Genomic DNA, 21,380 nt, shown 5'->3' with positions numbered 1-21,380 from the left:
CAAGTGAGGAAAGTGTTTCTTCATATTTCTTTTATAAATGTCTTTTTATAAATATGAAGCTAATTCCTACCACAACCGCGACGTATTGTTCTTGATGAGAACTACTTGGATTTTGAATTCATTAAAAAAACAAACTCACATTTTTATTTTTGAAATGGAGTACATAATGAGACTACCACCCACTCCATAGCTGCAAAAAGCGCAATCGCAACTTGTTGATCCTTAATGACAGATATCCATCCATTGAATGTCTCATGCTTGGCTAACTTTGCATCGGCCTTTACAACAGTCGGTTTTTTCTTTATCTTGGTCTCGACTTTTTCGACAAATGGAATATTCTTCTCGAGTTTCTGCATGAAACTAGTCCCTCGCTCCTCATCTGCCAGTCCGTCCACGATATTGTTGCTGCTCCTGAAATGTTGCTTGAAATTGCTTCTGTTCGTTTATTTTTTCGATCTCATTAGCTTCGACTAAGTTATAAAAGTGCGTTTGAATGGTTAGGAGCACCACAAGCACAAACAAAAAGGAAGGCATTGAACTTAAAGATATTTGTGGGGCTGATAAGATTTTCTTGGATAAATTTTCATGTTGTATTACAGATTGTAAGCCAGCGATTGAGATTTCTTCACTGCGAAAACAAATTGCGTAATACTGTTTTGTCAGGGCGGCTAAAAAAAGAAATACCGGTATACCATTTTACGTTATACACCCTGGCAAAAGGCAATCTTGGCGCTGTAGCGACTGCGATGGTAGGCAACAAGCACAAGAACGGCATAATCTGCACATTCCCAAATTGCAACAAGTCTATGCGTACGCAAAAGTTTAAGATGCACTTCACACGGGCACACTTAAAGGAAGGTGAGGTCTATTCGGTAGTACATCGACAGCAATTCGAAGTGGCAAGAGAGGATAATGCTCGCAGCACCATGAAATCTGAACTTTTAAGTGCGGTTGCTACAGTACAAGAGAAAATTAAGATGATACCTCCATTAATAACAGTGGGGGACAGCTTGCGGGTCAAAAGTGAGATCTCGGTCGCTCCAGCGCAAGAACCAATCCAAACTGTACAAGCGAGGCGAGTGCTGACCCAACCAACTAGTTTATCCCCTCAGACATTAACTTCAGCCATATCCACCGAAAATGGATCCACTGATACGACTGCAATATCCAAAATTGTTGAGGTTAAAGCCGCGCAGAGTTCACCACCATTCGAGCACACGAGCGGCAGTAAGCGGACGTATGCCGCGTTAGAGGGATATTTCGGTGATGCCGCTGATCCAACTAGCGTACTTCTGATGCAGCTAATGACACTAATAGACCAGCGATTTCAGGAGCTAATCGGCAAGATGGACGAAATGATCGACGTTCAGAAGAATTTAATTGACACTCTGCAAATCAGCAATTTAATCGGACGGCTGCCTTCATCAACATTATCGCAAGATGAGAAGGTTGCTGTGAAAAGACGCAAGAAAAATTTGAGCCCTAACGGCTGCGACAGTAACAGTGAAAATGGTAATGTTAGTGATTGCGATAATGTTGACGGTCCGGGAATTAATTTGTAACACCATAGTTAGCTTTTTAATTTGTGTTCTGTTATTGCTCTAGTTTATTTAATAAACTGTTCTTATTATTTCTCAGAAATAGAAATTAGACACAGAATGCTTCAGAACCGAAATTCTGACTATGATAGTAGTACTACTGATGCTGTTGGTGACGCACGCCACGGCTTCGCGCTTTGAGTCTCGCATGGCCATTGTTGACACAAAGCTTTCCGTGAAATTGGATCCAAGCGTACAGCATATTCCGCTAGACCCGGCAGAGGCGCATCTAAGGCCTCCGCCAGCGCTAATTCCTGTCTCGTTCGACATTTTTGTTGGTCTTTCAGTCTTTCGAGATGGTTTCCGCTGCGGAAAAACAATATTTACTGCAATAAGGCGAGCCAAGTATCCAGAGCGACTCTTCTTTGGTGTTGTGGATCAGATAAATGAAAGTGACGAACGCTGCCTCGATGAATACTGTAAGATGTCGGAGGCCGAGTGGCCTGATGAGGGTCCGTGTCCATACAAGGACCATATCCGCGTGGACATACGTGAAGCGAACAAGTCACGTGGCCCGACGCTCGCGCGTTTCTATCAGCAAAAACTAATCCGTCACGAGGAATTTTGTCTGCAACTTGACGGTCACAGTATTTTCACTAATCTTTGGGACGAGAATTTGCTGGCTGAGTGGAAACGTGTGAACAATGAAATGGCTGTGCTTTCCACATACTTGCACCACCTTCATAACTTCGTGAAAGAAAATGGCGATAATGCGCTTTCCGCATCAGTCCCACATCTGTGCTCAACCACGCGTGGCACCCATGGCCTTGTGCGCACTGTTGGCGCAAGTATGATTCGGGGCTCTAAGTTTCCACAGCTACAGGCACTTTGGGGTGCCGGTTTGTCTTTTAGCAAGTGCCACGCTGAGCACCGTGTACCAGTAGATTCACACACATTATGGATGTTCGACGGCGAGGAGTTTTTGCGTGCGTCTCGTTTGTGGACAAGTGGCTACGACTTTTACTCCCCCAGTGAGCTTGGCTCCGTGATTTACCACAATTATTCCAGAGTGCCGGCTCGCTTTGAGCGTATTACGGTCGATAAGCAGACAAAAAAGCGAGAGGTCGAGATGGCTGTTAATCGCTTTAATCACCTGCTTGGAAAGCCTGTTAAGGGCTTGATTGACACTTTTGAGCTCGACAAGTACGGTCTTGGCTCAGTGCGATCTCTAAAATCTTATTTAACTTTTTCTGGTGTAAATTTCAAGAAAGGTTCAAACGATACCGGTTCATGCAAACAGCTACACTGGGTTCCTTACGATAATGCGACGGAGGTGGAGGCTTTGATGGGAAATGGCTGGACACTTTCGAGATCGGCAACAGCCGCTGGCCGCTCAACGATGGCACGGCGCGGAGAGGATGCTGATAACGAGAATGGCACAGACTTTGGTGTTGACGAGCAGTTAGAGAGGGCAAAGGCACGTCTACGGCAGAAAATAGTGAATAGCCGCATGGCTAGAAGTCCGTCTACTACACCAATTTGGTTCATTATACTCGTAGTCATGGTCGCCCTACTTGTGGCGCTTTCTAATGATAGTATGTCGCGCTTTATTCGATTACAGATTCGCGCATCGTCACTTACGCATCCCAGCAACACTGAATTGCATTAAATGTATATCAGCGCGTATAATCGTCATATTCACGTGCAAGGCTGCTGTTTAAGCAACATGTCTTGATAAACATACAAATTCGAGTAAGCTATTCATCACGATGCTCTTTTACAAATGGTTAAGAAGCGAAATTAGAGCCTGCTTGGCGTATGCATTCATCGCATCGTTATCCGTTTCCTGAACACGCTGAAGCACTTCAATAGCGTTGTTGATTCGACACCAATCCAAGTTGTGATCATTCATAATCACTGCACTCTCCAACGCGAGCAATGCATTTGCCTGGAGCGACTCTGACGCTCCAGTGGCAAGATGCTGCACCAACATCGCCAGTCCTCCAGCCTCTGCAACGAGTGACTGGCTTGCCACATTACGGTGTACGCCATGATGCAAAGCCCAGGCAGCGCTGCTATTTACATCTTCATCGTAAATCGGCGACAGCAACAATACGAGAGCTGCCAACGCCCCACTTTGACGAAGCAAATCTTGGGCGTCAATTTCCCCTCCAGAAATAATGTTTCCCAGTGCGAAAGCTGCTGCACTGCGTAGCGGGTCGCTGTACTTGTCGTGCAGTAGCTCACCCACAAGGATCACACCGTCAAGATCAATAATCTGGCGCCGACCCTGAACACTACTGGCTATATTAGCCACGCAAGTGCTGGCGACACGTTTAATAGCATCGTATGGGCTTCTAAGCAAGTTTAATGCTGCGCTTACAATGTCCGAAGAAGAAACAGCTTCAGCAGCTAATGGATTGAGCGCCACGTTGCCCAACGTGAGGCAAGCAGCCGCGTGTAATTTTGGGTCCGACTGCGTAAAAAATGACGCTAGAATTGCCGATGCATTTAATTTAACAAGTTGCTGAGCAATTTGTGGGTCTTTTGACAAACGTATCAGAGCAAGAAACGCAGGAACTAACAACTGAGAAGACGCAATTGAGTCGTTGTCCTTCAAAATGCTCATCAGCATCACAAGAGCATTGCTGTTCACGATGTCGAGCATCTGTTGTTCCTTCGCATAGCTATCGAGGGAAAGGCTTATGTCTAGACCATTGATTGCAGTCACTCGGTCTTCTACAGAAGCTTCGTTCGTCTTTAGCGTTTTTGCGATGTCAAAGATACTTCTGGGAGGCGTCGAGTAGGCTCGGCTGGCTGCGACTGGCCACCGAAAATCGTAATGGATAGCACAGCGATCACGTGTAGCAATTGCGATATTTGAATTCGTGCTGACCGGATACGTTGCTAGAGACATGCACCTGCGGTGAGCAGATGTGGCGATCGGTCGAAACACCAGTCGCATGTCAAACAAACATATACCTTGAAATAAGGTTACTGTCACTAAAATGAAAATGTTCACAGTTTTTCAAATATGGGCAAGAATCGACACAGCAAGGATCGGCTGTTCATCACGCAGACTGAGCACAAATATCTGTACGGTGGTAAAAAACAAGAGATACGGCAAGCATACAAGCGTAAGTTTGTACGCTAGTCTCTGTTATTTTGCTTCCTCTGCTTATTTTAATCTGGCGCAGGTCTGCCATTTAACTGTTGCGCAATCACTCTTTGCCCTTTCACGGTATAAATTTTCCTTTCCCTCACATCTTCTATCCACGTAAAGACTAAGATGTTTATATATGCCGTTAGAACGCAGTATGCACTCGTGATGGTCACTTGTTTGACCTGGAGGCTGTCGTTTTATATGTCAAAAAGCATCAGAGTGTACGTGCTGCAGTCAAAGTCATTTTTATAGATAATGTTGTGTTTATGCTACATTCTTTGGGGCAGAACCCTGTGACGGGCAAACCAATGTTGCTTAAGGAACTCATCCAATTGCATTTTAGCAAAAATTCACAGGGAGAGTATTTTTGCCCCGTCACTTACAAAGTCTTTACTGACAATACCAAGATTGCTGCTATTGCCCCAACCGGCAATGTTTTCTGCTATGAAGCCGTTGAAGAGCTTAACATCAAAGCGAAAAATTGGACGGTGCGAAAGAGTAATATTGATCTTCCCTAGATACATCTAATGGTGCACTGCTCGAAAGGCAGGATCTTCTTGATGGAACCAAATTTCAGCGTAAAGATATTATTATTTTACAAGATCCTCAAGACTACTCCAACCGAGAAATTGAGAATTTTGAGCATTTCCGGCGCTCGAATGCGACCGAGAATGTAAGTTTGTGCCAGAAGTGGTCGGACTTATCACCTCATTTGATTGTCTGTGATGTAAACGTATGGATGCTATAGAGTGGCTTTGTATCGACCGCAATCAGAAATATCCGCACCAATGCTGCAACAGATCGTATTTTTGAGGAAGTACGACAATTCATCTTAAAGCGCTTAAAAGTTTGCATTGGGAATGGAATATGCTGATTTTTCTTCATCTTTACAGTTGGAAGCAAGGAAAGCTGAGCAGCAAGTGCTTGCGAGCAAAACGAAGCAAGAATGTGCTGGTGTGAATGAGAAGGATAAAATTGTGGCTTCTTTGCCCCAATATGATACAATAACAAGTCAGATGACAAAATCACAGAGTTTGCGCTATTCGCAATTCACTGCTGGCAAATGCTCAAGCTCTTTTACTTCCAGTGTGAGAGCACCTGTAACGGAAAATGCGTTGGCGCTAGCCTCGGAACAGGAGTTGCTCGAACTGAGGTGGCAATCGGTTCGGAAGCTCAAGAAAAAAGGTCTCGTGCGGCTTGAAACAACTCTAGGCAACATAAGCTTGGAAGTTGATTGCGATTTTGTCCCGCAAACGGCTGACAACTTCATGAGTTTGTGTCAAAGCAAGTATTACGACGGCGTCTTGTTTCATAGAATAATAAAGGGTTTTATGATGCAAGGAGGAGATCCAACTGGCACAGGCCGGGGTGGCGAATCCGTTTGGAAAAAACCGTTTCGCGACGAAATTGACAACCGATTGGTAAGAAGTAAATGTAGCTTAGTATATTTGTCGTGCACTGAGCGTAGCCTATCATTTCACCGCAGTCTCACGATTCAAGAGGTGTGCTGAGTATGGCAAACTCCGGACCTGGGACTAATAATTCGCAATTTTTTATCACTTTTAAAGCATGTCCACACCTAGACAAGAAACACGCCGTTTTTGGTCGGGTAGTAGGAGGAATGGATGTACTAGATGCCGCTGAGCACGTAGAAACTGGAATTGAAGACCGTCCAATCGAGAATGTGGTCATCCAGAAAGTTCAGGTGTTTGCCAACCCGTTTCATGACTACGAAGAAGCTCTTGCGCAAGGTCTAGATGTCGTGCAGGTTGCTAATGAAAAGGCGGCTCGAGAGGCAAAACCACTGGTACAGGGAACTGTTTTAAAAATTGGCGGCAAGTGGGTTGCTTATGATGATGTAAGTGAAGCTGCCTTGACAGACATCCCCACAAGCCAAACATCCAAAAATGACAACGTTGGGAAATATTTGGAGGTTAATCGGAACGTCATCTCAAACAAGCGATCAACCAAATCTATCCTGCCTAATTCAGTGAAAGGCAAAACGAAAAGGAAAAAACAGTCATCTGGTGGATTTGGCACTTTTTTGGGCTGGTGAATTTGTCAATGTGATGCAACCGGAGACAGCAATCAAGTGTCTATTTTTAAGGATTAGAACAACTAACCTTAAACCGTCGCTCTAAAAAGCATTATTACGATGGATAAGTATGTAGTCGAGAAAGTTATCGGCGAGGGCACGTATGGCATTGTTTATAAAGCTAAAGTAAAAGTACGTGTAAGCCGGTTCTACACTTATATACAAGAGTTTACTTATATCACTTGGTGGGATACAGGCCAGCGACAATTACGTGGCGATAAAAAAATTTAAATTACCTGGTGGTATTGCCATTCTGATGTCGTTTGCACAATTCATATCCAGTGTAATAACTGCTTTCGCAGATACGTTGTCCATGCGGGAAGTTCAGACGTGTTCAATGTTGAACCACCCTAACATCGTGTCCTATCGCAACAGCTTCCGGCATGATGGGATTTTGCATTTGGTGTTTGATTATGTCTGCGATGGCTTGGTAGAAGTAGGCGCTACTGTTTTTGTATATTAGATATTTGGCGTTGATTCATCCATCTATAGCTCTTGTCAAAGAATCAAACAGGTGTGAGACCACAGAATGCCCAAACAATTATCTTCCAGCTATGCAAAGCTTTGGATTACTGCCACTCAAATCGAATCATTCACCGAGGTGAGTGCAGTGGCTTGTAGTAGGATCATGATCTCTTTAATCGTTGATTATGATCTCAGACGTTAAACCAGACAACATTCTTCTTGATAAAAATGGTACGCTCAAGCTCTGTGACTTCGGTAAGCCAATCGTTGCTTTGACATGTCAATTTTGGACCGAAAGCTTACTTGTTTTGTGCCTTTGTAGGAGTTGCTCGCACTATACAATATGATGGCGATCTACTATCAGACTACGTGTCAACGCGGTGGTATCGACCTCCAGAGCAAGAGTTACGGTTGGTTATGACAACAAACGATTTACTTTTGGGTACAGAGTGACAGAACTGTTTATCTTTTCTTTAGACTCGGTCGCTATTCTTTTAATGCTGACATTTGGAGTGTCGGCTGCGTGCTTATGGAGCTACTTACTGGTCGCCCGCTATTTCCTGGTAACACACAAATCGAACAACTGTAAGCTCTTCATTACAGTGTTGTCTGACATTAGAAAAATAATATTTGTTGCTGATATACCTAGTAACCTTATTCAGAGTTACCTTGGCCCTCTACCAGTGTCGCTACGCTCTAAAGTACCTCGAGGTGCCAGCTCCATTCAAGCGCCATCGCGATCATTTCGAGAATCACTTGGTGATCGATCTCTTCCTCCAGGAGCTTTGGATTTTCTCGTTAAAACTTTACAGCTTGAGCCAAGACTTCGCTATTCAGCTCAAGACTGCCTTAACCACCCATTTTTAAGTTCTTTGAGAGACGCAGAGCTTAGACAGACGGAAACTCGACATCGGTTAAGGCAAGTCCGCGGAAGTGATGAAGAATGTATAGAGGAAAGAATTGCAGGTGAAGAGCAGTCGCCAACTCGAGAGCAATCAAACGAATTTAAACCCTATCAAAAAATTTCGGGTTTCGAATCACAAACTTCTGAGACTTGCTCTGTAATAAAAAACAAAGATGACTCGGCAAATATTTCTGCAAAAGTGATTCAGTGTAACTACTTGAAGGACCAAGTTAGGATGCATGACATCATCGAATGTGACAACGATAGCATTCAGGAGATTATTGAGACAGATTGCTCTCAGTTTCAGCTATTTTGTGGTAAGGAAAGTAGAAACAATAAGATTTGCGAGTTGAAAGGTGACATCTTATCGCGGTCAAAAGGGGCATCTCTACATGCTTCACATGTGATGTTAGCAAAATCGCACGTCAATTTCTTAGACGACGATAGTTGTTACGAAGATGACTTCGAAGAATAGTTGTTCCAGTCGTGACAAAAGTTGTGAATGAAAATTTCGTTTTGGGTAACGATTCCTGCTAAATGACAAAGATTTTCAGTTGAAAAATTTGTCAACCGGATTGTGAGTATGCATTCTAACTTTACGCTATATTCTGATAGCTATCTTGCATTTGATAGCAATAATGTGCCTCAAGCATAAATAGGTGATTGACATTGCTGATATTAAGCAACACTAGAGGCCAACATACAACTGTGCTCTGTCAGATTTAAACTTAATGATTCGATAGGAAGCAGTGAAGTGGTGTTGCACACTTCAGATACGTCGTTAAGCTCAAATGAGGTACGCAGATTGTACCTTCAATTTTTCTTGGCATTTTCTCATTGATATGGCCGATCGTGTTTGGTTTCATTTATTAATTTGAAATGTTGGTGGTTGTACTCTACAATCTGGTCTTCCAATTGATGAACATACCACCACAGTCACGAATCCACCAAGGATCGCACTCACGCATGCAACTGGCGCACTTCTGGCAATTGTACGAGGTATGTTATATTGGGGGCGCTTCGGGCGTCGTGGTCGTCAAAGTTTACACCCGTCATATCGCACATATAAGGAGAAAATGTTCGCGGAGGCACGAAGCCTCTTCAATACGCAAATGAGACGACAAATTCGCACTCTTGGTCAACACATACGGCTTTGTATCTGCAGATATGACTTGTGATTGTCCGCGGCAACAGCGCTCATATCTCCCTCTCTGTTGGTGTATGACCGTGCAACAAAAAAGCTGTATGTGTCGGATTCGTCACCTGACGAGGCAATGTTGGAGCGAACGCGGTCAACGGCTTCAGCCTGGCGGTCATCATCTAAGCCACCCAATCCCCCATATAGTCGTTAGTTGTTGAGTATATTGTAAATTATTTCGTAGTGATTCTGGATTCTCATTTTCGATTGATAGAATTATTGATTTGAAATTGAGGATAAATCAGGTTTAAATGATATGATATAAAAATATCCTTGAGTTACATTAACTTTGTCGGAATTAAGTTTGAGAACTGGTATATAAACTGGCAGCCCTCAAAATTTATTCTCGTTTATAATGTAAGAACTTCAAGCGATGACTTTCAAGTTTGAATTCACGTTCAATCCAAGCAATAAATTATTGCAAATGTACTGCTAATTTTGACTCAAGCAAAACATTTGCATGGACCGTAAAGCTGGTTTCAAACACTAGCCCTTCAGCTGACGTAATTTGAGGCAGATATGAGTTGCCGAAGCTAAAGCAGCTGTTCGAGCTGTATGTGTGCAGCATATCAAGTCGCTGCTAAGATCTGCTGTTGATGTGTTGATATTAGCTTTGAACTAACTATCATTGACCCTCCCTTCATTTCAATCACGACTCGCTGCGTGCTTCGAAAGGATAGTTGGCTTCCAATTAATCATTTGTTAAAGAATCTTTGACATTTGGCCCGACAGTACCACTCGATCTTCTTGCTCAGCACTGATATTGACGATATTACGCTCCCGCTTCTCGCCACTTTTATCTTTCCTCCGTCGGCGGCCAGGCACCCGCTGTTGATGTCTTTGATACCTTTTCGGATGCTTAAGTTGTTAGTGATAAGTCGACTCGATCCGCTGTCAAGCACTCTTGCTGAACTTGGTCAGAATGACGACCTCACGGCTGAGAAAAAAGCCTCATGCGTCATCCGGTTCTGGCTCTTCCGAATACAGATCGAGCATCTTGTGTATCTATGAAGCTTCAGCCTTTCTTACATGTGAGGTTGAACTAAAAGCTCACGCTTTCGGACATCAAAGCCTTATTGTGTTCGAGTATGAGCAGCTTATAGCGGTCGAGTGAATTCCATGTTCGAATCCAGGAGCTACTTTTAATGAAGTATGCTCTTGGTACGATAATTTGATTGGCTCTATGTCATTTCTGCTCTGTACAGATCCTGTGTCATCAAGCGCAGCGACGTCGTATCCGCATCTCTCACATGGAGCGGCAATAAAGTTTTCTCCTTTGATAAGATTAAGGTATAAGTCGGATAGATTTCAGTATGTGTTACTTAAAGGGGTTAGCTTCAAGCATTGTAAAGCAGAATACTTTCGGACTCAGTAGCCGCTGTATCGAAACGCTTGGTTGCATGCTTGCAAAGTGATTTTATTCTCGAGGCTTGCTAATATTCAACGCTGGTCGTTTGAAAATCATCATTCAGCGATACCTCATAATTTATTTCATGTTAAGTACAACTGTGAGCTCTAAAATTCCTGTCCTGATGGTTACCTCTAAAGAAAAAGATCCTTTGGCTTAGTGAGGACCATGCTTGGTGGTCCAACCGAATAAGTGGGTGAGCACATATGTGCGCACGATTATAATGCTTCAACGGATTAAAACCCTGCCCGCCAGACGGCTTCGGCAGACTGTCTACAGACCATTTTTTGGCTTTGTTTATGCTCTTCCAAACATTGTGACCAGTAATACCAGCATTATGGTCTTTGTAAGCCGTTAAGGCAAAAAAAAGAAAATGATATGCGTTGAGTTATTGTTTCTTGATCCAATTGGAACATATCAGAGACCTGCGTGATCTCCGATTAATGCTCGCAGCTACACCACACGATATTCATATCACTGCCGCCAACAGAACCGTCAATAATTCCATCACAACGAAGCTGTTCTTTGTTTGGGTTTCGCCACCATGGCATGCTGTATGCCAGTCTTTCGAATCGAGATTGGCGCTTCACCGGAAAACGGTTGTAAATGCTACTTACAGTGGTGAATATCTGAATGACACATCCACCGCGACTAATCTGCAAAAATGTTGTCAGGTAATGCGGTTAAACTGTATCCTACACATCCGTCGCGCGAAAGAGACGTGATAAAGCGAAATGATTTCAGCCATTGAGTTTGCGCTTATAACGATGTTCGTCAAGTTACGTATTTTATTTGATTTAGTATGGACTATATGGCTGATCCAAGTTTTTCTAGGTCAACGCCAAACAGGTTCATCAATTTTGGTTGTAGGCTATCGAAACGATCTAACCTGCTAACATCGACCCTTCTTCACTTTGGATCAAAAGCACAAAATCCTTTTCAATGGGATTGAGTATTACACGCGCAAGTGCGCAACACTATGGTCAAAGCCGGGATCATCACTAGCAAAATGCAGTTGTTAGAGGCAAACAGAAAGCTCCTAAGAATATCCTGGTCTGGTGATTTATCAATCTGTTTTTCTACCAAGTTATGCTGTCAACAAGACTAAGGGCTACGCGCTACGTAAGGCTGTTTATAGTCCACCAAAAATAGTGAGCATCTTTTGGTATTGTGAAAGGATGCAAACACACTGTGTATTCTGCGCGGACGTTATGCATCCATACCAGTTCTAAAATTCCTCCATTCTACGACGTCAGTCAGTCGGCTGCATAAAGCTTGTAAAGCTGTGAGACAGGCGAGGCGATGTACTGTACCGCCCTCGCAAATAGAATGAGTTATCCTTTGGTATTTAACCAGCGTTCACTTCACTTGTACAACATTTTCAGACATCTGCTGCTATAGATGCAGACGGTACACCCAGTACACCTGAAAAGTGATAGCTTGAAGGCTTCGAAAGCGCTTGCATGGCAACTTACATCCATCGTTTCGCTCAATATGTGAGTAGAAGCCCGGTACGCATAGGCTCGGCGGACCTCCTAAGATATATTAGACAAAAGTTGTTGCGATTTCTGAGCTTGCAGACGATTAACTCTGGCTTGCTGCACAAAATTCAGCTCATCGAATGCAAGCTGGTCATCGTCGTATGTTCTTAAACTGTGTGTCGTAATGATTTCGCCGTATGGAATGGGTGTAGAAATAAATGATTTTCAGGCTTTTCCTTGGTCGAATATCTCTTGTTCAGTAACGTCAGGAATTTGAAAGCTATTTTACTATTCTCTAGGCAGGACATCGCGGCTTTCTCGCCAAAAATGGATCGTACGTTGTCGGCGGTGATGTCATGTCCACTTTAGGGCTCGTCTAGTCATTGGAGTAGAGATCCCGATATGGATGTTGACCAAACTGTCATATGCATGTCGAGAACACGTTCCTATGTCCAATGAAATATTGCTCAGCGATCAGTTCTGCAAGTTATCTTAAAAGGCAAAATGAGTATAGATCCTGGTGTGGTCCACATGTCCGTAGTTGTGTGTGACGGAGTACATACAGTATATTAGTTTACATACACATTTCACTATCAGGAACAGTTTAAACGACGAAACGTACTAGTATTGATGAGAGTGACAGGAATTCGCAAAGCATGGGTTTCAGGAATAGATGGGTTGCAACCTTTCCCTTGTGCAGTACATGTACCTGTATTTTGGGCAGGGCAAAAAAGTTTGATTCAGTATTAGTACAAATTTTAATTTTTATTAAATTGATCCGAAAATAAGGTATCGTGCTGTCAAGAGGCTCTCGTTTTTTGCTTCTGTATGGAAAGAGTGTATCCATTATCTGTTCACAAGCTCACGAAATCTTATTATGTCAAAGTCTTCGCTGTACAAGGGACGATGCAATGCCACTGTATGGTCAAGTGCTTCTGTTAGAATCGGGTTCCGAAGGGACTTTATGACTGGTAATTCAGCCCCGGAAGCGATCTACTTGTCCGTAGATATAGTGCAGTGGTGGGACACTTCCAAGAACTATTAAACCAGACGTTGTCAGTGGGAGCACAACTGGATAATTGAGAGTATAATAAATAGTATATTTTTAAGGGAGAAGACGGACAACATCGACGGATGCCTCTTCCCAACTCAGACCATATGTGGTGAGCGTTAAGACCTTCGAGGGGAAAGATGGGAAGAAACACCTGCTCTGGATGAGAAAGGCCGAGATGGCTATGGCTTCCGCCATGCTCCAATACGAGCAGCAGCAAGTGGCGATTGCTTTCTCCACGCTCGGGCGCCGAGCGCGAGAATGGACACTAACGTGCGGTGCTTCGATTGAAGCTGCGTTCCCATCCTGAAAGGAGATGAGGCGTTTGCTTTTGCGAGTGTTCTCGCCGCCAAACCAGGCATGTCGCGTGCTATTGCGCTTCCTTGCCGCCCGACAGAGCAAGAAGGAGTTGGTGGACTTCGTCCAAACGTTGAGAGCTCTCAATGTCAGGATGGTATGCAATCCTCTACCCTAGGCGGTTGCAGTGACCACCTTTATGCTGGGCATCCGCACTGGCGTAGCCAGAATGGAAGTTTTTCGTGTGTATCCATCTACTTTTGAAGAAGCAGTGACCGTGGCAATGAATGCCGAGTTCAACTTCAAGACGGCATGAATCAGTTGAAATGCACACCCTCAGATCTCGCCGAGTCAATGGATTTCAGCTATGCTGAGAAAGAGAAGAAGATGCTTCGAGCTGCCGAGCAGCGTTTGAACACTCGACGCTATTTTGTCTAAAAGAACACCCGTCACTATGGCCCCTGCGCAAGGAAGACACGCATAAATCGAAAAGTATCGCACTTCGGACTTATTATCCCCTGTGCAAGGCGCGTAAAGGTTCGTCGAGCCGACGACCCGCTTCTAACCAGTCTGTTTTGTCCCGGGGAAACAATAAAACCAAGTAGGCGCGGGGCGCCCTACTGGGAAGAACTGAGCCTTAAAAAGATAGAGGGCGGCAGAGCCCAGCCCCGAAGAGCTTTGAACACGGAACGTGTATACAAGCCGGGTTTGCTGGTCGTAAAAACGATCATCAAGGGCTTCGAGAAGCCAAGAGAGATTCTTATCGATATCGGGGCGTCGGGCAATTATGCTCGAAGCTTCGCGATGAAGGTATTAGATGTATGCTGAGGCACTGAAAACACAGATGAGTGACGCCGTCACAGTTCGCTTAGTGACGGGGACTTGTACCGAGGGTCCTTGTTGAGACTTCGATAGCGTGGAACGCTTCTTCCCGACCGAGGTGTGCGTCGATAGTTCCGGGAAGCAGTGGATCCTGTCCAAGCAGTGTGACATCATTGACGCCTTTTTCCGTCCAAAGCTCGAGGCAAGGATGGTACGCGAGAGCAAGTCTCTCCAATCGACACCCACATTTGTGCCCGGAAACCGAACGGCAAGTGGCGTATCGGTCACGCTCACAATAAGCTCCACGCTACCATCATTCCGGTACAGACGCCGTTTCCTAGGAAGGATGTTTTTCAGAACAACATGGTTTGATAACATCTTCGTCTACAGTCGGGCGGACCTCGGGAGGATGGATGAAGAGAGCCATTTGTTTATTTAAGAGCGGTGCTCGAGTGCATGCGCACGAATAAGCTGCATACTAACGCAGTCAAGCGCATCATCGGCGCCGAAAAAATACCCCTTTAGGGTGCTTCATCGGGAAGCGTGGCCATCGAGTGGATCCCGTCAAGGTAAAGGCCTTTGTGGACTGGCCGGTTCCAAAGAATCAAAAGGACTTGCAAGTGGCATGGTCTCGCCAACTACTTACACAAGTACAGCGAGAAATATGTAGAAATGGCATGAACATCATCGAATCTCCTTGAGAAGGATGCGGAATGGTGCTGGGACACTGAGCATTGGGAGCCTTTCGACAGGTTCAAAGACAGCCTTCTTCATGCACCAAAATTGGCGATGCCAGACCTCGATTTTAGTGTCGTCTGTGATGCTTCGGACTTTGCCATCGGCTGTGCGCTCCTGGAAGCGTGCGAGATCGGGTGATCACATTCAAACTCGCCAGCTTAGGCTGCGGATAAGAATTACCGTTCACAAGGAATCACTCGCGATGAAGGATGCACTTGTCAAGTTCAGGGTACACCTGCTTGGTTAAAAGCCGTTTGTGATCTTCACAGATCATGCGTCATTAGGCACTGCGACTCAATCGCCTTGCTTCTCGCAGAGGGTGGCCAGGTGGCTCTCCTTCTTTGCAGAATATTACTTCAGGGTGAAGTATAAGCCAGAAAAGCAGAATTCTTTGGTTGATGTGTTTTAGCGCAGTCCAGAATATGAGCTTGCTCATGTCACGACGGTGAGGTCGCCAGCGACGGATTTGATCCGCACCGCATACGCGGGTGATGCTATGTGCGTAGCGCTGCTTTAGGCTATCGGGGGCAAAGGTATGGAAACCCGGACAAGAAGTTGTCGGCATCATTGCGAACACGACTACACCGATATTCGTTGAATAACGGGTTGCTGTATCATAGCACCGACTCGACGGATTAGCTACGAATTGTGGCTCCTCATAATGAAAATTTAAAATACCGTATTCTCTATGAGGCCCACGACATCCCACTCAGTGGTCATCTCAGTCGTGGGAAGACGTTCAGCTCTGTGATTTGCCACTACTGGTGGCCCAAGCTTTACAAATAAACATACACATATGTGCACACGTGTGAGATGTTCTGAAGAGTTAAACGCTCTCCGAATGCTGCTGCGGTATTTGGCCTGCCGAAGGACTCGTCGGGCGTCAGAGGTGTGGTGGTTCAGATGGCTCATATTTAGCGGTACCGGACACCATCGACATTGTGGGTACAGCAACGCTATTTGTGGATCTTGTCTTTCGACAACATGAACTCTCAGAGTCAAATGTTTTTGACAGAAACCCACGCTGTACCGGTAAGTTTTGTTAAACGATCTTTAGGTGCTGGATAAACAGTCGGATATGTCAACAGTGTATTTCCCGCAGACCGTTGGTCAAACCGAGCGCGTGAATCGCGTCGTTGAAGACGTCCTTCAAAGCGTCTACGCTGATACGTCGAGGCGCTGGAGCGCCATGTTGCCACTCGTAGAGCCTGCTTTGAATAATGCAGTGCATTCATCTACCGGCTACACGCCATTCTACATGAACGGGCTGGTTCGTCTTCGCGTCACGCTGACGCCGCCATCCCATGGCTCAGGGCTTGGTGGGGGGGGAGAATAGCCGAGCGTCTAGCTGATGTCAACCCCCTAGCTGTCTGTAAAGAAGTCGATGACTTCTTGTCTACCAGCGTGAGTGTCCTACGACACGTTCGCGATGCGATGGCTGGAAACCAAGGCATACAGAAAGAATATGCAGATGGAAGAAGCAGAAATAATATGGAAACCATGAGGTCAGAGACCTGGATTTTTTAGCGCAAAAAAACTTCCTACACATGCAATTTTCTATTATCTTTAAGATAAAGCTCCGTCAACGGATTATTGTATCTTTTAAGGTCGTCGCCAAGCAAGGCCTTGCGTATACGCTGAACCATCCGAGAATAATGCGCACCTACTCGGTGTTTTATGTGGGCTTGCTTAAACCGTGCCGGGATCCAGCTCAAGTGAATGAGGACACATTAACGCCGGGGCGACACCTAAAAGCGCACGACCTCCAAAACGATGGCCCGTTAGCTGATTTTGAGAACTGAGTGCAACAATTTCCGTCATCAACGGCGCAAGGCGCATCAAGTCGCGCAAAACGACGTATTCGTCCGCTCGACGGCTAGTAGCCTCTCCGACAGAGCGTGGTAGACTTCAACATGAGGCAGTCGGTGCACGAAGTGCTCCAAGCTCTCGAGATCATTCGCACAGCGGTAGGCGACCGGAAAGATTCTCGGTAGAGTGCTGGTGACGTCGGACTTAGTCATCTAACGCTCGAAGAGCATCGCGAGTCACTGGACAGCAATCGACCACGTCGTCATCGCCCGCCGCCGACTCCTCTCAAAAAGGATGGTGGCGTTCACTACCACGTGGAACACCTTGTCGGTCGACGTCATCGACGGGATTTAACCCAATATCATGTGAGGTGGCGGGGATACCCAAACTCCAAGAGCTCGTGGGAGTTTGAAATGCCACTTCGGCAAGACTGTCAAAGCGTCGTGGACGCTTATGATCAGAACGATCATGACGCTTCGCATCGTCTTGCCCCCCGCACTCTATAGCAGGAGCCGGGGTAGCCGGTGGGCCATGAGCTGAGCTCAAGCTATGGCCCTGAGCTCATGTGCTCGTTGACTCACCAGTGTGAGAAAACACAAAGCTCGCGGGAGCGTGATGGATAATTCCATGTGTCACAGGGCGAAAATACGCAGGAAGTCGGCGGTGCGCCTTGCGTTTGGCAAACTCAAATCGAAGATGGCGTTCTACTCGCTCGTCCACTTCCTTGTAATTCCGCTGTAAGTGAGACAGCAAAGGCAGTTTTTGGTGCCACTGCACTCATCGCTTAAAGAGCTCATCATCATTTGCAGCGGTTTCGCCAGGTGCGAGCACCACAAGAATAGTCCGCTTTGCGTTTTCAGGAGCACCTTTCTTTGAACCCGAAGTCAAACGTGGAACCGATCCATTGGGATTTCTTAAAGTACCAAAAAGCGAGCTCTCCGCCGGTCAAGCTCAGCTTGTATAGAGGCCGGGCCGACTAAGTAGACACCTAACGATCGTCTTTTGCTTCAGTAGCTGGATCCGCCGAGCGGAAGCTGTATTCCACACGAGGGTATAGGACCGAACGTGGACACGAGCGCTGGAGATCCGCCCTGTGAGCAGCCTAAATGGATGCTCTTGTGCCTCGTCGATGCATTTGTCCACTTCCCCCACAAGTCGAGACGGACATGGTGTCCGCAAGGTTCGAGCTGGGCTCACGTCGCGCCGTTGGCGCACTTTGTCCTCCTCCCATGGGCGTCCTCGGAACAAGCTAGGCTGAGTGTTTTTCGTGTCATAGACACAGGATTCATTGAGCGGAGATTGTTTAAGAACGGTTTTAAGAAGGTAATGGGGTCTCAGACACGCAAGCCCCGAGTGAGGCGACAGTTCAATGTGAATTGTGGGTATCTACAATTTTGATGGGGGAGAGTGTAACGGGAACACTCATAACCTTGTATGAAACGGCGAGTCACACAAGATCGTGTGACCGTATATATGTGTATATTACACAACTTGGTGTAATCACACAAAGGTGCGAACTCAACGTTACAAGAAGCCACTACGTGGCGGGAGTGCCTGTAGTAATGCGTATATATTAGGTTTTACTACATTAATGAGGAAAACCCAAGGTTTTATATATTGCCGGCTCTGCCGCAACTAAATCATTTGGAAACAGTTTCAATTTGGACGATAGAGCGTCTTGACCTTGGCTAAGGTTTTTTAAGTACTCTTGGAGGTAGCGGATTGCGATCCGCTGCACTCGTACTGGTTCTTGTAAAGATCGTAAAGTCGAGCAACAAGTTAAGCAACAACTTACGGCAGCCCATCAAAATCTCTGTAAGAGCTGGGCGCACCGTGATAATTCCCAAGCAGGGATTGTGGAGACCATATCGAGGGTCACACGACCTTACCCACCTACTATGAATGCCTTGGATCAGGTTTACTGATCGAGCTTACACTACTATCAAATATCAAAACGTGTGCTCGAAATTTATTTGAGAGCTTCCTTTTACCTCGTTACTCACATTTCCTAAAGTGTACGCTGAGTCAGCATCGGATAGAAGAATTAGTGCCGCCCATGAAGATAATTTCTTGGTCGCATTATGCCCTGGTGACAGTTTTAGAAAAGACAAAACCTCCTTCCAGTGGTGGTTGTACTTAAGTGTTGGGCGACGAAGACACGTTGCCTCCCAATCTGCTGCTTTACAAGCCGATTTAAGTAAAATATCCGTCCGGCTAGAACGTCGTTTAGAACTTGACTTCGTAAAGTTCAAAGTACTACAATGCAGGAGCTAACTCTCGCCCTTCGCTTATGCTGTCCACAGCGGGGCTGCCAAATCTCTTTGCTTAAAGAAAGCTAAGCTAAGGTCACCGACCTTCCGAACTTTACAAGAATTAGTACAAGTGCAGCAAGTCGCAATCCGCTGCCACACAGAGTACTTAAAAACTTTAGCCAGGGAGTGAACTCTTCCGCTTATTATTGAGACTGTATTTAACTGTTTTAGCTGCGGCAAAGCCGCCAATATCTAAGAAACCTTAGGTTTTTCTAATCAATATAGTAGTACCTAATTAATATGCATTACTACTGGCAATCCTGCCACGTATTGGCTTCTTGTTACGGTGTAACCTCACCACTGTATGATCACATTAATTTGTTTAATCCAAACCTATGTACGGTCACATCATTCTGTGCGACCCGCCCATTCATACAAGGGTACGTGTAGCACCGTTACAACGAAAGTATAAATCGCCCGAGCTACGGCGAAATTCCCGTGAAACGTATGAGCGGAATGATTGTGTAATCTTCCTGGAAGGCACAAGTGGTGCATCGGGACTCTGTAAGTCAATTTGCTAAGTGTCACTAAAGATTAAGTCGCCTCTACCACCGTACGCTGGCATCATAGCGTCGGTCACAAAGGTCGCCCGTTTTTAGTGTCTCGTCGACCCGCAAAGTAAAGATTGAGTTAAGCTCCGGTTGCAAAGAATGTTCATGTGCTTGCGCTACTAATGTGCAGTCGGGTAGATTACTTTCGACATAGTGATTGATCATTACTGCAGCGGGGCTGCCGCAGCTTTGCGCTTAGAAGGAAGCGTAAGTTAGGTCACCGACCTTTCGTTCGATACTTAGAACAAGTACGAGTTTAGCGGATCGCAATCCGCTTACCTGAAAAGTAATTACAACCTTAACTCAAGGCTGATTAACTCTTCCGTTTAAATTCAAAAACTAGCTTTTTTATATTTATCTGCGGCAAAGCCGCTTAATTCTAAATGCATGGATTTTCCTAATTGTGTATAGTAAAATCTATATACATGTATAACTACTGGTTAACCAGCCCTGTACCGTATTCTTGTTTGGATGTGGTTACACCATGCCTATATGGTGTGACACCCCCCCCTGTTACCAGGGTATGTGTAACCCCGTTGCACTCCCCCCATTAATATTGAGAGCATTTACAGTTCCAATCGATTTTTGCCTCAACGAGGCCTGCGTGCCGTTAGACACGGCGTTGGACCGAAACGACTTTCGTGCTCAATGAGCCCTGTGTCAATGACACCGAAGTATTCAAGTCTCGCTGGTTCCGACCGCGCTCACGGGCAGAGATCAACTTCGTCTTCCACACGCAGTGCCATGTCGGACCGTGTCTCCGCGACATCGATGGATGTAAATCCTAGGCTCGATGAGCCCGAATGTCGTGCTCCGTGCGGGCTATCATTGACGAGTGACCTCGTTGGGGATGTGGAGGTGATCGACTACGAATCTGGTACTCCTTTTCCCGGGTGGAATGACGAGGAAGGCGAGCCGTGCCAGCGGTGTAAGACAAGCCCTGCTCGTGCCTTGCGGACCCCATGTCCGTTTCTTGACCTCTCATCACCTGAGAGACGTGGTGTCATCACTAATGACCTCGACAAGGCACAGAAGCGGCAGCTGGAAGCTGCTCGTAAGGCGGCTCTGATGCGCGTCCATCCACGGTTAGTTATTGACCCTCGTGTGGAATATGGCTTCCACCCGGCGGATTCCGCTGTTTAAGCGAAGGATGCGGTAACTCGATCGTTACGCTTCCACATCATCGGGCCCGCGACCATTACGGAAGCTGGGCTTGCCGAACGGAAAGCTCTTCGAGCTCCTTTCTTGATTCCGCAAGAAATTCGGTTAGACGTTTTTGCGTTCGTCTACGTGCTCAACGACTTGACTCTCGTGTACCCGCAATGCGGACAACAAATGTAGTGCTCGCCCCTGGTGATAGCGCTACAGATGACGAAGTGCTCCTTGAGCGATGGATGTAACGGCGCCAAAACGTTTCCGCACTGTATGCCTTACAGTTGAGTCACAAGGAAGTGGACGTGCGTGTGGAGCGCCACCTCCGATTCGAGTTTGCCAAACTCAAAGCACGCCGTCGACTCCATTCAGATTGTCAACCTGCGACATATGGGA

At 45.8% G+C, this 21,380-nt stretch overlaps 5 protein-coding genes across 5 annotated transcripts; 4 read left to right on the top strand and 1 right to left on the bottom strand.

Moving 5' to 3' along the window:
• Positions 1 to 746: 746 nt before the first annotated feature.
• PHALS_08774 (uncharacterized protein) lies at positions 747 to 1,562 on the top strand (the record flags this gene model as incomplete). The annotated part of the gene is made up of 1 exon (XM_024724183.1): positions 747 to 1,562. The coding sequence occupies one exon, from the start codon at positions 747 to 749 to the stop codon at positions 1,560 to 1,562; it is 816 nt and encodes a 271-aa protein (XP_024575085.1).
• Positions 1,563 to 1,701: 139 nt separating this feature from the next.
• PHALS_08773 (ac transferase) lies at positions 1,702 to 3,207 on the top strand (the record flags this gene model as incomplete). The annotated part of the gene is made up of 1 exon (XM_024724182.1): positions 1,702 to 3,207. One exon carries the CDS (start codon positions 1,702 to 1,704, stop codon positions 3,205 to 3,207), a length of 1,506 nt encoding a protein of 501 aa, XP_024575084.1.
• Positions 3,208 to 3,315: 108 nt separating this feature from the next.
• Positions 3,316 to 4,206, bottom strand: PHALS_08772 (Armadillo-type fold; the record flags this gene model as incomplete). Its single annotated transcript, XM_024724180.1, has 1 exon — positions 3,316 to 4,206. One exon carries the CDS (start codon positions 4,204 to 4,206, stop codon positions 3,316 to 3,318), a length of 891 nt encoding a protein of 296 aa, XP_024575083.1.
• Positions 4,207 to 4,453: 247 nt separating this feature from the next.
• Positions 4,454 to 6,578, top strand: PHALS_08771 (ubiquitin-protein pub49; the record flags this gene model as incomplete). The annotated part of the gene is made up of 10 exons (XM_024724179.1): positions 4,454 to 4,464; positions 4,563 to 4,675; positions 4,736 to 4,779; positions 4,848 to 4,922; positions 4,989 to 5,189; positions 5,252 to 5,374; positions 5,450 to 5,518; positions 5,595 to 6,122; positions 6,188 to 6,508; positions 6,570 to 6,578. The coding sequence occupies 10 exons, from the start codon at positions 4,454 to 4,456 to the stop codon at positions 6,576 to 6,578; spliced, it is 1,494 nt and encodes a 497-aa protein (XP_024575082.1).
• A 278-nt stretch (positions 6,579 to 6,856) lies between these two features.
• Positions 6,857 to 9,517, top strand: PHALS_08770 (cmgc cdkl protein kinase; the record flags this gene model as incomplete). Its single annotated transcript, XM_024724178.1, has 14 exons — positions 6,857 to 6,928; positions 6,993 to 7,038; positions 7,099 to 7,232; positions 7,289 to 7,397; positions 7,457 to 7,516; positions 7,584 to 7,671; positions 7,739 to 7,846; positions 7,911 to 8,482; positions 8,546 to 8,639; positions 8,816 to 8,824; positions 8,886 to 8,961; positions 9,102 to 9,164; positions 9,236 to 9,302; positions 9,360 to 9,517. 14 exons carry the CDS (start codon positions 6,857 to 6,859, stop codon positions 9,515 to 9,517), a joined length of 1,656 nt encoding a protein of 551 aa, XP_024575081.1.
• Positions 9,518 to 21,380: the final 11,863 nt, after the last annotated feature.

This window comes from Plasmopara halstedii, assembly GCF_900000015.1.
Source record: "Plasmopara halstedii genome assembly, contig: Scaffold_323, whole genome shotgun sequence".
Classification (NCBI taxonomy): Eukaryota; Oomycota; class Peronosporomycetes; order Peronosporales; family Peronosporaceae; genus Plasmopara; species Plasmopara halstedii.
This window is presented reverse-complemented; position numbering and strand designations above follow the sequence as displayed.